At 33.8% G+C, this 16971-nt stretch overlaps 1 protein-coding gene across 2 annotated transcripts; it reads left to right on the forward strand.

Moving 5' to 3' along the window:
• Positions 1-46: 46 nt before the first annotated feature.
• LOC106953204 (very-long-chain (3R)-3-hydroxyacyl-CoA dehydratase-like) lies at positions 47-7515 on the forward strand. 2 transcript variants are annotated; one of them, XM_015041799.1, is made up of 11 exons: positions 47-424; positions 1409-1454; positions 1536-1609; positions 2903-3067; positions 4133-4178; positions 4285-4395; positions 5097-5224; positions 6101-6213; positions 6287-6393; positions 6469-6600; positions 7258-7515. In XM_015041799.1, exons 1-11 carry the CDS (start codon positions 344-346, stop codon positions 7332-7334), a joined length of 1080 nt encoding a protein of 359 aa, XP_014897285.1. In that variant the 5' UTR covers positions 47-343; the 3' UTR covers positions 7335-7515. The 2 variants fall into 2 exon arrangements, with proteins under 2 accessions (XP_014897285.1, XP_014897283.1); XM_015041797.1 differs by having other exon boundaries at positions 56-424; positions 4130-4178.
• Positions 7516-16971: the final 9456 nt, after the last annotated feature.

Here is a 16971-nt window from a genome sequence, read left to right on the forward strand (position 1 = left end):
CATTTTGTACTTCTGATTCTGTAAAAATGATTGAAAAATATTAAAATAAGAATTAAAGAAAAACTGGGTGGAACGTTGCAGTAACCTCGCAAGTCCAGCAGATGGTAGCAGTCCAACACGTTGAATGTGGGCAACAGTTTAAAAGCCAAGGCGGAAGAAGACGCTTTTATTTTGAAGTCGCCCAAGTATTATCTTACTTTGAAATATGTTTCATAATTTGCTTCCGGAAGTCGATTCCCCCCATCTATCGCTCCGAGTCTTCAATGAGGACTTCCATGGATCAGTCTGAATGAATTTTCTGCTTCTTCGTGGCGTGTAAATCACCAGTTATCGCAGCGTGGACATGCAGATCCTGACTCCGCAGGTTTTCTGGGCGCAGCGGCACGGAGAGATTTTTCTCCGGGTGGAACTGAGCGATGCTTCGGTGAGGCAGTCCGACCCAACAGCCACTAGCTGTGGGTTAACTGGCGGTTAAAGTACTTGCCAAAACATACCCATTAATAATTAAAATAATTAGGATTATTCACAGTTTTCTGTGCAATGTTGTTTTCTGTTGTCCTATAGTTCTTTTGTTAGCTAGTGTCGGTTTAGCTAGATTTAAAGAGTCCATGCGCATGACGTCAGCACGCTGGAGTAGCAAAACGAGTGCCGACTAACCTGAGACCAAACAAGAGAAAGTAAAGGTGTTTTTAAAAAGATAATGTGAGAGAAAGTTGAACTCTAACATTCAGTTGTGGCGACTAAACTAAAACAAACAATTAAATGCGACTCACAAAATTTAAAGCACCCAAGTGTTTCCTTAATATTTATCTGCAGTTTAGCTTAGCTAAGGTCCAGAAGATGTGGTTTTTAAAATAAACACTTTTGTTCTTTATCGATATTTTTTGATGGGCTCTTGCTTTGAATCTTGTCATACCCAGCTGCAGGTTAAAACCTTCTCATCCTGTATCATCTGTTGGGTAGTAAGCTTATAAAAAATGCAGGACCTTTCATGGCGGTTCCGGATCTTGTTCAGTCTTCTTAAAGAATTGCTTAATTAAAGCTTAAACAGGCTTCCAGAAAACCTGCTGTCAGGTTGCACACATCAGTCATTTACCTAAATAACACTAAAGTACAACCACATGACACTTTCTGTAAGCCTTTAAAAATAAGAAATAACATTCAATAGAAAAATAATCATTCAAGTATAAAGTAAATATTTCTGTTTTTCCAATAAAATATACTCTTTATCACCAATTATTGAGGTCTGAAATTGATTTTTGTCTTCATTGTAAGTTTGGTTAGTAGAAAGTCACTTTGTTCTGTGAAATACTGAGACAGTTTAGAAAATAAAAGCTTAGATTTAAACTCCATCCTGATATTTAGTCCATTTTCCTGGTTTTAATCTTCAGTTTTCTGTGTTTTCCAGGATGTTGATATTAGTTTGCAGGGGCACAACACACTCCAGTTCAGAGGTTTGTCTCCTCCGTTCATAAATCTTCTGCTTTGGATATAAATATTCTACAAACGGTTAAAATGTTGTTTCTGCTCCACAGCTCAGGGTCATGGAGCTAAAGGAGACAACCAGTACGAGTTCAGCCTGGAGTTCCTGGAACCAGTTAAACCTGAGGTCTAGATACTTTGTTGCTCATTTATTTTGGGTTTGACTTTTTATTTATATCAGAATAAAAACTAAAATTGTGTCAATTTATACTTTTAATTCCTTATATCCTTTGATTACAGATCTTAATTACCAGCTACATATATAAACTTGTTGACTTTTTGTAATAGTTAATGTTCCAAACCGCTGTTTTATGACTGAAAACAAAATCTTGTAACACACACACACACACACACATATAGATAGATAGATAGAGTTCAAATATGTGCTTGGAATCCTTGAAAATGCTTGAGTTTTGATTAAATGTTTTCAAGGTTTATAAAGTTCTTGATTTCTGTATAAAGTTTTTAAAAATGCTTCATATTCAAACTGCAGAGTTTCGTTATAAAGTGCAACCAACTTTTGATTTAAAGTCTAAATTTGGAAAAAGTTACTTATAGTTGAAACCTGCGACAGCGTATTAGAGCCATAGTAGATAGAGGAGGGAAAAAGTAAATTTCCACCTAAAAACTCAGAAATTTTTAGATTAATCTCTGAAAATGTCCAGTTGTCTAGAATTTTCAACTTTTCAAACACAGAAATTTTTTTGAAAAAAACATTTCTGAGATTCAAAAGTCAAAAATGTAGAATTTTAGAACGCAGACGTTTCCATGTTTTTTCCAGAAAATGTTTTATATTAATCTCAAATATAAAAAAAATTTGAAAAAAAATAAATAAATAAAAATACGTGGAAATTTCCGAGCTGCTAAGATCAACAATTGGCTAGAAAAAAAAATCAAAAAGTATTTTAAAATGAAAAATTTTCTAGAAAAAAAATTAATTTTCAAGATTTCCAGAGAATATTGAGATTAACCTCAAAATTTCTAAACTTTTTGGGAGAAATGTACTTCTTTTGTAACTACGATGACCTTAATACTCATTCGTAGAAACCAGATATTTAAAGATAATAAAAGGACACATGCACTCTTTTTTTCTCACTGTCTGAAGTTAAATCAGACCAAATTTCTCTTGTTTTATGTCAGTTAGAATCACCAAAATTATTTCCATTTGCTCAATTCCAGAAAGTTTAGCAGAAAAATGTTGTAGAGATTTGTATTGTTTTTATTAGTAAATTTCCTTTAAATTGATAGAAAAGTTGTTTAGTTTTCCTGTTTTAAGGTGTATGAACCCTTATGACTTTATCAGGACTATGAAGCCGTATTTACAAATACGGCTTCATATATAGATGTTTTATTCTTTTTAAGCTGCCCTGCATTTGTTTCCCAGTGAGGTGAAGCTTTTGGTCCTTTCGGTTTGCTGTAGATCCACCAAAAGTCGACGCAGCGCCAGGTGGACATTAGGATCCGGAAGCAGGACGAGCGCTGGTGGGAGCGGCTGACGCTGCGGGAGAAGAAGCCGCTGTTTCTGGCTCCGGACTTCGACCGCTGGTTGGATGAGTCGGATGCTGAGATGGAGCTCCAGGCCAAGGCAAGAACCAGACGAACCGCTCTGAGGGAGAAAAGAGGAAAACTTTTAAATCATGAACGAGATTTCAGTGCCGACAACATCCAGTCGGCCATCAGTTTATCCATCCATCTATAGATCCATCCATCCACCCATCCGTCCATTTATGTTTATTCATTTGGCAGATTTATGCAGAGTTATCCTCTTTTTCATTCATTAATATGTTTAAAATGGACCAAAATTAATTTTTGGAACTTTTAATAGTGAATTCTGTTAATAAATTGAAAAGTAAGGTAATTTTATTTATGTAGCACATTTTCAGCAACAAAAGGAAATACAAACAAAAATAACAAACCAAAAGAAAGAGCAAAAGGAGAAAAAGTAAACTAATAATGTTGATCTAAAGAATGTAAACTAGATACTCCTGGTTTGCTAGATAAGTATAAGTAAATATTCTCTGGGCTTTCTAAGTATGCTCTAAAGTAATGATAAACGCTAAATGTTCCTGTTCTGGGAGATTTTTTTCTGGATTCTAACTTCATTCTAATTCCTTTTCTGGATTGCAGTAATAGGAGTCTCTCTGCATAATAATCTAAAAATTAATCTAAGAATATTAGTCTAAATAGTGAGTACTCTATATTTTCTAAAAAATAAGCTAAAGAGTGACTAATCTAATTCCTTTTCTGGGTTAGAAGTGAGAACTCCACAGTGTCTAACCGGCAATAATCCAAATAATAACTGATAAGTAGGATGAAAAGATGCCATTGGGTGGATATGGCACTTAAAGCAAGATAAAGACAAAGACATGCTGGCAAACGCGTTGAGGTCAGGGAGAGTGTCTGTAACTATGACGTGTTTGCAGATTAGCCCACGTTGCTCTCAGCCTGTTTTCCCAAATAAAGTCTGATAAAGGTGGAAATATGGAGTCCCTGAGAGTTCAGCCATAAGATTCTATGGGAGAGATTTTATTTACAGTGCTTGAAAGCTAGTGTACAGGAAGCCATGATTTTTTTTAATGAAATAAATTGACCAATGAGAAATGTAAACATTGTAAATATGGAGCTCAAAAACTTTTTGTTGTTTTAGGAGGAGAAGATCAACAAGATCAGCGTGGAGTCGAGAGTTCGTAAAGATCGTGAGTCGTTTCAATTTCTACCATCAGTGTTGCTACTGTCGACTTTTCTGTCAACATGGACATTTATTTTTATTTGTGGGTGACGGAAACTTTTCTGTTTCCTCAGCCTACGTGGGCCTGAAGAAGGGATACCTGTTCATGTACAACCTGGTGCAGTTCCTGGGATTCTCCTGGATCTTCGTCAACATGACCGTTCGACTCTTCATCCTCGGTCAAGGTTTGTTAATTAAAAAAAAGAATCGCACTAAATGCATGCATCGTCTTTCACTGGGCAAAAATCTGGTTTAGCTGCAACCAAAAATCTGATTTAAGTGTTTAGTGTACGGTTGAAATCAGATGTTTTGGATTAAAATACACAACGATTTTATTTTCTCAGCATCTGAGCATTTGACGTGATTCCCGATCGAGTCTGTTTTTTTATTAATTCTGGGGAAAAATGGAGAAAAAATTTGGAATTCTTTTTTTTTTTCCTTTATTGGTCTTGATACTCTTTTGTTTCAAACTTTTATTTAAAGACATTCTTTACTGTCTATAAAATATCTGGTTTCAACTGTTGACAGAAAACAGAAACAGGAATCGCTTGCAGAACGTTTGCACTCTATATCCGCTTTTAAAATTTATGGGCCTCATAATTAGATGCTGGAGCGACATTTTGGTCGAGTGTTGGATGATAAAAACTGAAAGGAGAGCCAAACAATCAGGTTCACACTGCGATGAAACAGAACAGGAGTCCGGCGGCCGCAGCCGGACGCGGCGCTCTGCCGTCCGGGTTGGAGGAGCTTTTCACAAAACGACTCATTTGAATAGAAACAGGAACACAACAGCGCTGCAGGGATTTGTTTTGCAAATGATCTCCGTTATTTGTGGTGCAACGTGCCACTTAGTCACGTTTGTTCTCGTGTGTCTCGGCCTCCGCAGACTCGTTCTACGACACCTTCCACACCACGGCGGACATGATGTACTTCTGCCAGATGATGGCCGTGCTGGAAGTCGCCAACCCCTTACTGGGTCTGGTTAAAACCGGATTCTTCCCTGCGATGATCCAGGTACTGAAACCAGAGCCTTGAGTTTCTTCTGCTTTTTGTAACGTTACAGCAGGAAGTGAACTGCCTGTCCCTAAAAGAAGTCCCCACCTGGATTTAACTAAGCTGATAGGTCCGACCCCAGTAGGGCTGAAACGATTAGTATGATTAATCATTTCTTATTTAAAATAAATTGTGGGTAAATATGTTCTACCTGGTTCAAATTCTGTGTAAAAATCTTTTAAAGTATCTTTAACTATCTAGTTATTAACTGAGCTAATCCAGGAAATAATCACCAGCTCAGCCCTGCCCTGTATTTATGCAGAAAGGACCAAGCTTTCCACATGCTGATGTCAGAAGTATTTTCATTTTTAGCTAAAATGAATCTTTTACTACAAACGATCAAACATTCACCAAAGGAAATGTGTATTTTCTTATGTAAAAACAAATTTAATTCTACATTTATTTGCATCTTTAATATTTTTCTAATATTGCATAAAAAAATCAGCAGAGTGGGCCAATTTTTAAAATCCAATTAATCATCAGAATAACCGATTAATCGATATCTAAAATAATCGTTAGTTGCGTCCATAGTTTTTAAATCTGTTATTAATCTAAAGTTTCTCTTCCTGACTCTGACAAAGGACAAAACATCCAGCAGATCAGGTTCCCATTGTCAGCTAAATGTTTGCAAAACATTCACTTTTTAAAAATGTTACATTTATTAGTAGAAAGGGAAAAAGGGTGCAGCTCTATGGAACTAGATGCCACCTGTGCACTTCCAGGTCAACCTACGAGAAGCTGCTGAATCGACTCTCTGGAGCCTCTGCTTTATCCTTAAAGTGTTTTCTGATCTCCAGTTTTCCTACATTCATTTTTATTTTTATATTTGGTCTGTAGGTGGCGGGGCGGAACGTCATTTTGTTCGTCGTCTTCGGCTGCCTGGACGAGATGCAGAACAAGGCCGTGGTGTTCTTTGTCTTCTACCTGTGGAGCTCCATCGAGATCTTCAGGTGAGTTCGGGTCACCCGGGGTTCTGGTTGCTCAGCAGGTCGTGTGTTTCAGCTGCAGCTCTTTCCGTGTCAGATACCCGTTCTACATGCTGGCCTGCATCGGCACGGACTGGAAGCTGCTGACGTGGCTCAGGTACAGCCTGTGGATCCCTCTGTACCCGCTGGGGGTCGTAGCTGAAGGTTTGTGACCTCTGACCCGGTGAAGCTGCCGTCAGCGGTGGGTTTTGGTCGTTTAGAGTTTGCTGTTGTTTGCAGCGGTGGCCGTGATCCAGTCCCTGCCCATCTTTGACGAGACGCGTCTGTTCAGCGTCCCGCTGCCCTCCGCACTCGGACACTCGTTAAGTTTCTCCTACACGCTGCAGCTCTACCTGGTCCTCATGTTTCTGGGTGAGAAATGCATGTTTACCTGTGAAATACTGAAGAAAACAGCTCTTCAACATGTTTTGCTCAATTAAGAGTAAAAAAGTATTTGGTAAAAAGTCTATACAAGTTCTGAGTCACCGATCAAATTATCAATCATTTAATATTTAAAAATTGCATAATCAGATGCACCAAAATGACATTTAAGTAACATAAAATAAAATCAGGCAAAATAAATTGTTCTAAATCAGTTTCTTACAATAAAAAATGTTTAAATTTTTAACAAAAACTGCAGGTGTGTGTCTGTCTGGTGAGTCTTTGGTTAAAACATGTTTATTTGTCATCCAGTGAGTAGAAAATCTGGAAATTAAATCAGAAATTTTCTGGCATTTAGTAAATAAAAATAATTCTGGTGATTCAAACTGACTTAAAGCAAGAAAAAAAAAAGGTCTTCAGATCGTCAGAAAAATGTCTTTATTATCTTTAAGCATGTGGTCTCAACTGTAATTAACTTTTCCAAATTAAATTTTGGGTTTTATTCAAAAATTAGAATTTACTTTATTACAAAACTGCACAGTTTGAATATCAAGCACTTTCCAAACCTTGAAAACACCTAGACAAAATTCAAGCATTTTCCAGGATTCCCAGGCCTTGCATTGTAACAGAAGTTGTGCTTTTCTGCAGGACTCTTCATTAACTTCAGACATCTGTACAAGCAGAGACAGAGACGGTACCGATCCCGGAAAAGGAAAGTCCACTAACGGATCCACTTCCTGTCTTTCGCCTGACCTGATCAGGGGTTTGGTTTCGCTCCAATGCCTTCTCCACTTCAGACTTTATCCTGTCAAGTCCTGCTCTCACTGAATTTATTGGTCATTATTTATTTAAAGGAGCAAATGCTACGTTTAAAACATCGATGGGCATAAAATAAGTTTTTATTTTAAATGTGACTGAATCTGATTGTTTTAGGTTTTGACAAAAACACTTTTTGTTAGAATCTAATGCATAATATTCTTATTTCATAACACAAAAATATGACAAATGAAAAATTTGTTTAATTAAAAACTAAAACAATTGTTCAACAATAAACTAGACATGCAGCATTTTAATAAAACGCATTAGGTTGTCATTTTTGAGGGAAAAGTTTTTGTACACTGCAAAAACAAAATCTGTCCAAGTATTTGTGGTTTAGTTTCTAGTCCAAAAATCTTAATATAATTGAATTAAAACAAAACTAAATTACAAGTAAGTTTTCAGCAAGATATAGCACCCTGTATTAAGTCAATAATTCCTTAAAATTGATGGAAAAGGTTCTAGTTTACCAGTAGATTATTTCTCTGTTATAAGTGGAGGAAGCACTTTTTCATTAATATTAAGCAGTTTGTTACTTAAAAATATCCTATATATGCTGAAAAATTACTTGTAAGTTAGTTTTGTCTGATTTCAAGTGAACTAAAATATTTCCACTAAAAAATTAGCTCAATAATAGTTGGTAAAATGTTATTTTGCAGTGTAAATCATCACACAACCAAAACAAAAATAATTTTGAAAGGTTGCCTTTTTCAAAGAAACAAGTTTTTTCTAATCTGTTTGGACAAACAGCTGGATTTGGATCAGCCTCTCTCTGTCAAATTTAATAGATTAACTGTAGATTTGAGCAAAAACAGCTGCTGGATAAAACTTTTAAAAATCAAGGAACATAAAAGCACCAATACTTGCATTTAATATTTCTATATTTCAGTAATAATTTTGCTCTAATTGAAAAAAAATTGCACTTTGGACACAGCTGATGTTACAAACCTTTGTTTTGCACAGCTTTAAAACATTTGTTACATATATATACATATATATATATATATATATATATATATATATATATATATATATATATATGTTTATTTTAACTTCTGGGACATTAAAACTCCCAAACATAATTATTTGAATAAAAAATACACAATTTGCACCACTGTTAAATAAGTGGTATGTATAAATTAAAAAATGAAGACAGACAAAAATAATCATATTTTTAAAAAAGCAGATAATTTATGTGCAGTGATAATTATAAGAAGTAAAATTGGTTTTAGCTACTTTTTGTTAGAAAACTGCTCATTTACTGGTTTTATTTTGTTTTTTTATAACTTTTGTGCAGAAACTCATGCAGTCTGGTTTAATTAAGGGCTTGGACTTTAACACATTAATTTTATTAATTAAATGTGGAAAAATAAACACATTCAATATGTTTGGTTGAAAAAAGTAAAGCCAGAAAATCCCAAATGCTTTAATCCAAATTTTGTGTGCTTATTGATTAGAAAATACTTAAATATCAGTTTGTACTTTAACAAATGTTGGTATTTGATGGAAATGTGATTTACGGATTATTTTATTCTGCACCCATCTTTTATTTTGGATATAAATTATGGTTTCTGCATGGGAAAAGACCAATGCATGATTTTAATAGCTGTTCTTCTGCCACACCATCAGTTCGGTAACAATCATGCCGATCTCTGTGGTGCGTTCAAAGACACTGTGTTTTTGACAAGTCAGAACATTTTGTAATATTTAAAATAAAAAAGTTGGGATAAAAACAATGTAGAGATTTTTTGATGTAACTTTTATGAACCTCAACTTTTAGCTGCATCAATTTTTTCATCCTCATCTGTGATATTTATCACATTAATCTCAATTCACCAAATTTACATTATCTTTTCAGCTAAAACAAAACCAGAGCATGAACATAAAACAGAAAACTGACTTAATCTAAAGGATTATGTTGATTATCTTTATTAATTTATCAATATTAGTTCTCAAACTAGTAAAATCTTTGGGAAACGTCTCAACGACAAGGTGAATTTTGCATTTTCTAGTTGCATTTTAAAGAGCTAAAATGCCTGTTTCAGGGAGATTTTAACATGAGCCGTTACTCCAGTTAGTTGGTTTAAAATGTCCTTTTTCAGGTCTGAAACTTGAATAAAACAGCAACAACGGGTAATATTGGAGCAACTGTGGGCCACATTAATTTGGTCTGCAGTGTTATATTTTCATTAGAATATTAATTAAATCCAAAGCAAATGTCCATTTTGCTTTATAAACTAGTAAGTGTAAAAGTTTTCTTAGCAGCAGGTGGTTTTCCTCTGCTCCTAAATTTCAATCTGAACTAACAAAATAAATATTTCTTTAGCTGTTGACATATATGAACACTTCACATTTTCAGCAATTAAAACCATTAAAAGAAACGCAACTTGCGTCATGCAGTTTGAACTCTCTCAGTTCCTGAGCTGGATTTTATAACCAATAAGCAATTAGCAACTGTTTGCTAATGGCTACGTCTTTATTATTATTATTATTATTATTATTATTATTTATCTTTTGGCACAATGTCGGCCAAGCCGCCCTGAAGAAAGAGCCATATGATCCATATTAATCTCCTTCTTATGCTTAAATACTCAGCTGCTTTTCTGCGTTTATTTTATGCGTATCTTAGTGAATCAAAACGGCGCAAAAACACCGGTTACGGAGCTACTTATCGCAGTTTAGCTCACCTGAAATCAGAGAAAGGAACAACGACGCCGACAGAAACTCCCATCAGTTTAACGGCCGCACGCAATAAAGTTAATTTTTATGTCTATAGCAGCTCACACCGCCTCTATCTGCCGCAGTGCCTCTCTTTTTTTATCTCATTTTCGGAGAATCAACATCATCAACGGTCGCCATGTTTGCTATTCTCCGGTTAAATACTAGCTAACTCAGAGCTGCCCTCTAGTGGCTGAATGGTTCAACAACATTAAAAGCATGAAGGCAGTGGCACTTTAAACGTTAAGGTCGGACCTATTTAGACGTTCAAGGGATAAGCTTTTAAAAAAATAAAAATCATAAAATTATGTGAATAAAGTTGAAATAACACAATAAAATCATAGTATTATCAGAATGTTATGCATTTGTTCTCAAAATATGACTTTATTCTCATTATTTTTGACTTTACAGTCATATTAAGACTATTCTCATTTCGACATTATTCTTGTAATGTTACTTTATTCTCGTAATATTGTGACTTTATTCTCATTTTGACTTTATCACAGTTGTATTTTTTCCTTAGTACGGGTTTAATACTCAACATTTTCTGAATGTCACTATTTTTTCTCTCCTGTAAAATAGCATTTATTAATTTTTGCACCATAGGCTTCCACACTCTTAAGTGATATGTGAAATTTAATGTTTCTGAATTCAGACAGTTTTTACTTTAAAAAGCAAAAACAGCAGAACAAGAAGAAGAGAACGTTTGAGTTTTATCCCATCGGGTTGAAAACCTGCTTCTCGGCACATTTTACTGATTTTTAACATATCAGTTTGTTTACCTGTATATACAAACAGGTAAATAAAAAAATACACAATTCGCACCACTGTTAAATAAATGGTATGTATGAATAAAAAATGACTGAAGACATTTTTTTTTGTAAATATAAGCCTTATAGACTGTGAGTACTAATATCTGTACTTTTGTGTTTTTCTTGGACCTTTATGCTGGAAGATTTGGACCAGTGGTGTGTCAGGCTTCTTACAATAATGAAGAATATTTTCTCTTGTTGGTATTCTAAGTTTTCTTTTGTGTTTTGTGTCTTTCAAATGGTTACAAAGTTGTGATTTAGGTGCCAATCATGGCGCCAAGAACAGTATGACGTTTGATTGGGGAATCTTTTAGCAGCCGGATGAACTGAAATATAAACTACTACTGAAAACGAAGCAGCAGGAGAGGAAAACTTATCTTTTACTTTTATTGTATCTCTCAGATTACTTTGAGTGTTTTTAAAGTTTATTTTACAACATGAAAATGTTTGAGCTGTGAGCCTTTCTGGACTGTTTTATGATTTATTTTGCATCTCAAAATTTTCATCCAAGGCTGTCACTTTTTTATTTAATGTTCTCTGTGATATAGCTTTAGCAGTGTAAAATAAAGACCTTTGAATAATAAAAAGTGTAGTTACATTTCATTAATTTAATTATTTTTATTTTATTGCATTTGATACTGACAGATATTGCTGAGGTTTATAGAGAAGCAATTTAATATATTAACTATCTTCAATTGAGTTTTTTAAAATTAAATGTCATTTGCTTTTTTGCAGAAAGCATTAAACTTGGATGGGGTCATTAAATAAACTGACCTCCAAATATAGATTCTTCATTAGACTGCCATGTTGAATACCAAAATGGCTGCCAAACATTTTTACTCCTAACTTATTCTGTTTATATAATAAATTATGGTGTTTAATAATTTAATACAGCTGCATTTACAACATGATTAAATTACAGATTTACTTTTGAATGTTGGATTTTATTTAGGGGTGTCAGTGTAAGGAGGATGAATACAAATGCACTCACTGAAATAAGTAATTTTGGCTAATATTCTACAACTTTTAAAGTTTTTTGTTTCATTTATTTTACTGCTTTCTATTAAGAACAAAAAGGTAGTACATTATATTAGAAAGTTCATACAGTAATGCGTTCATAGCTAATTGTAGAAGTTTTGGGTTTGAAATTTGATCAGAGTGCGACATTGGGCTACAAAACGATCTTTGTTGTATTGTATTTCCAGAAACGTGACCGAGAGAACACTCTTATGAGCAAACTATCTTTGACGTTTTTTTTTCTCCGGTAACCATGTCAACAAGAATTTAGACAGCGGAAAGTAAATGACTCGTATTTGTAAGTATTCTAATAGATTAATAAAATGTAGAGCAATGTACATAATATTTAAATGTAGCATTAAGATGAGTAAAGTAACATTACTATTTAACATATAGTAATGAATTTAAGTTATGAAAGAGTTTTGAGTTTAGCAGTATTGCACAGTCAAGTGTTGTGAGGACACCACAATTATCTTATTCAGCTTCACTCGAGTCAAAATGTTTTTTNGCAGATAATTTATGTGCAGTGATAATTATAAGAAGTAAAATTGGTTTTAGCTACTTTTTGTTAGAAAACTGCTCATTTACTGGTTTTATTTTGTTTTTTTATAACTTTTGTGCAGAAACTCATGCAGTCTGGTTTAATTAAGGGCTTGGACTTTAACACATTAATTTTATTAATTAAATGTGGAAAAATAAACACATTCAATATGTTTGGTTGAAAAAAGTAAAGCCAGAAAATCCCAAATGCTTTAATCCAAATTTTGTGTGCTTATTGATTAGAAAATACTTAAATATCAGTTTGTACTTTAACAAATGTTGGTATTTGATGGAAATGTGATTTACGGATTATTTTATTCTGCACCCATCTTTTATTTTGGATATAAATTATGGTTTCTGCATGGGAAAAGACCAATGCATGATTTTAATAGCTGTTCTTCTGCCACACCATCAGTTCGGTAACAATCATGCCGATCTCTGTGGTGCGTTCAAAGACACTGTGTTTTTGACAAGTCAGAACATTTTGTAATATTTAAAATAAAAAAGTTGGGATAAAAACAATGTAGAGATTTTTTGATGTAACTTTTATGAACCTCAACTTTTAGCTGCATCAATTTTTTCATCCTCATCTGTGATATTTATCACATTAATCTCAATTCACCAAATTTACATTATCTTTTCAGCTAAAACAAAACCAGAGCATGAACATAAAACAGAAAACTGACTTAATCTAAAGGATTATGTTGATTATCTTTATTAATTTATCAATATTAGTTCTCAAACTAGTAAAATCTTTGGGAAACGTCTCAACGACAAGGTGAATTTTGCATTTTCTAGTTGCATTTTAAAGAGCTAAAATGCCTGTTTCAGGGAGATTTTAACATGAGCCGTTACTCCAGTTAGTTGGTTTAAAATGTCCTTTTTCAGGTCTGAAACTTGAATAAAACAGCAACAACGGGTAATATTGGAGCAACTGTGGGCCACATTAATTTGGTCTGCAGTGTTATATTTTCATTAGAATATTAATTAAATCCAAAGCAAATGTCCATTTTGCTTTATAAACTAGTAAGTGTAAAAGTTTTCTTAGCAGCAGGTGGTTTTCCTCTGCTCCTAAATTTCAATCTGAACTAACAAAATAAATATTTCTTTAGCTGTTGACATATATGAACACTTCACATTTTCAGCAATTAAAACCATTAAAAGAAACGCAACTTGCGTCATGCAGTTTGAACTCTCTCAGTTCCTGAGCTGGATTTTATAACCAATAAGCAATTAGCAACTGTTTGCTAATGGCTACGTCTTTATTATTATTATTATTATTATTATTATTATTTATCTTTTGGCACAATGTCGGCCAAGCCGCCCTGAAGAAAGAGCCATATGATCCATATTAATCTCCTTCTTATGCTTAAATACTCAGCTGCTTTTCTGCGTTTATTTTATGCGTATCTTAGTGAATCAAAACGGCGCAAAAACACCGGTTACGGAGCTACTTATCGCAGTTTAGCTCACCTGGAATCAGTGAAAGGAACAACGACGACGACAGAAACTCCCATCAGTTTAACGGCCGCACGCAATAAAGTTAATTTTTATGTCTATAGCAGCTCACACCGCCTCTATCTGCCGCAGTGCCTCTCTTTTTTTATCTCATTTTCGGAGAATCAACATCATCAACGGTCGCCATGTTTGCTATTCTCCGGTTAAATACTAGCTAACTCAGAGCTGCCCTCTAGTGGCTGAATGGTTCAACAACATTAAAAGCATGAAGGCAGTGGCACTTTAAACGTTAAGGTCGGACCTATTTAGACGTTCAAGGGATAAGCTTTTAAAAAAATAAAAATCATAAAATTATGTGAATAAAGTTGAAATAACACAATAAAATCATAGTATTATCAGAATGTTATGCATTTGTTCTCAAAATATGACTTTATTCTCATTATTTTTGACTTTACAGTCATATTAAGACTATTCTCATTTCGACATTATTCTTGTAATGTTACTTTATTCTCGTAATATTGTGACTTTATTCTCATTTTGACTTTATCACAGTTGTATTTTTTCCTTAGTACGGGTTTAATACTCAACATTTTCTGAATGTCACTATTTTTTCTCTCCTGTAAAATAGCATTTATTAATTTTTGCACCATAGGCTTCCACACTCTTAAGTGATATGTGAAATTTAATGTTTCTGAATTCAGACAGTTTTTACTTTAAAAAGCAAAAACAGCAGAACAAGAAGAAGAGAACGTTTGAGTTTTATCCCATCGGGTTGAAAACCTGCTTCTCGGCACATTTTACTGATTTTTAACATATCAGTTTGTTTACCTGTATATACAAACAGGTAAATAAAAAAATACACAATTCGCACCACTGTTAAATAAATGGTATGTATGAATAAAAAATGACTGAAGACATTTTTTTTTGTAAATATAAGCCTTATAGACTGTGAGTACTAATATCTGTACTTTTGTGTTTTTCTTGGACCTTTATGCTGGAAGATTTGGACCAGTGGTGTGTCAGGCTTCTTACAATAATGAAGAATATTTTCTCTTGTTGGTATTCTAAGTTTTCTTTTGTGTTTTGTGTCTTTCAAATGGTTACAAAGTTGTGATTTAGGTGCCAATCATGGCGCCAAGAACAGTATGACGTTTGATTGGGGAATCTTTTAGCAGCCGGATGAACTGAAATATAAACTACTACTGAAAACGAAGCAGCAGGAGAGGAAAACTTATCTTTTACTTTTATTGTATCTCTCAGATTACTTTGAGTGTTTTTAAAGTTTATTTTACAACATGAAAATGTTTCAGCGGTGAGCCTTTCTGGACTGTTTTATGATTTATTTTGCATCTCAAAATTTTCATCCAAGGCTGTCACTTTTTTATTTAATGTTCTCTGTGATATAGCTTTAGCAGTGTAAAATAAAGACCTTTGAATAATAAAAAGTGTAGTTACATTTCATTCATTTAATTATTTTTATTTTATTGCATTTGATACTAAAAGATATTGCTGAGGTTTATAGAGAAGCAATTTAATATATTAACTATCTTCAATTGAGTTTTTTAAAATTAAATGTCATTTGCTTTTTTGCAGAAAGCATTAAACTTGGATGGGGTCATTAAATAAACTGACCTCCAAATATAGATTCTTCATTAGACTGCCATGTTGAATACCAAAATGGCTGCCAAACATTTTTACTCCTAACTTATTCTGTTTATATAATAAATTATGGTGTTTAATAATTTAATACAGCTGCATTTACAACATGATTAAATTACAGATTTACTTTTGAATGTTGGATTTTATTTAGGGGTGTCAGTGTAAGGAGGATGAATACAAATGCACTCACTGAAATAAGTAATTTTGGCTAATATTCTACAACTTTTAAAGTTTTTTGTTTCATTTATTTTACTGCTTTCTATTAAGAACAAAAAGGAAGTACATTATATTAGAAAGTTCATACAGTAATGCGTTCATAGCTAATTGTAGAAGTTTTGGGTTTGAAATTTGATCAGAGTGCGACATTGGGCTACAAAACGATCTTTGTTGTATTGTATTTCCAGAAACGTGACCGAGAGAACACTCTTATGAGCAAACTATCTTTGACGTTTTTTTTTCTCCGGTAACCATGTCAACAAGAATTTAGACAGCGGAAAGTAAATGACTCGTATTTGTAAGTATTCTAATAGATTAATAAAATGTAGAGCAATGTACATAATATTTAAATGTAGCATTAAGATGAGTAAAGTAACATTACTATTTAACATATAGTAATGAATTTAAGTTATGAAAGAGTTTTGAGTTTAGCAGTATTGCACAGTCAAGTGTTGTGAGGACACCACAATTATCTTATTCAGCTTCACTCGAGTCAAAATGTTTTTTTCAAAACACAGTTTATCTGTATTTGTTTTGCTCTCCCGCTCATCCCTCCATCTGGACCACCTTAATTTAGGACAAGACTTGAAATCAAGGAATGTTAAGTCAAAGAGTACAGTCTTTATACTCTAAATCAGTGTTTCTCAACCCTGGTCCTCAGGCCCCCCTGTCCTGCATGTTGTTTCCCTTCTGCCACACACCTGAATTGCATCTCTGGGTGATTATGAGGCTTCTGCAGTATTTTATGGTCATGCAATCATTTGAATCAGCTGTTCTGGAATAGAGGCACATCTAAAACATGCAGAGCATGGGGTCGCTGAGGACCACGGTTGAGAAACACTGCTCTAAATGTTAAAAATGTACCATTAGGGACCTTTCTACACATTTTTGGCTTCTAAATAGGAAAACTACAATACTTAACCAAGTCAAACCTGGAATTTTCTATAACAAAATCAAATATGATCATTTAAAATCTGTAAATAGCAATTAGGGCTAAAACAATTCATCGTGACAAAGCGATTGTTGAAATAATTGTCAACTAATTTAGTAATCAATTAATCGTTAGTATCCATACCCAAGAAAAGCAATTTGCTTAAAAACAACGTATTCAGAAGACAAATTGAAC

Source organism: Poecilia latipinna, unplaced genomic scaffold (genome assembly GCF_001443285.1).
Source record: "Poecilia latipinna isolate Pla-1442-1.1 unplaced genomic scaffold, P_latipinna-1.0 Scaffold569, whole genome shotgun sequence".
Lineage (NCBI taxonomy): Eukaryota > Metazoa > Chordata > Actinopteri > Cyprinodontiformes > Poeciliidae > Poecilia > Poecilia latipinna.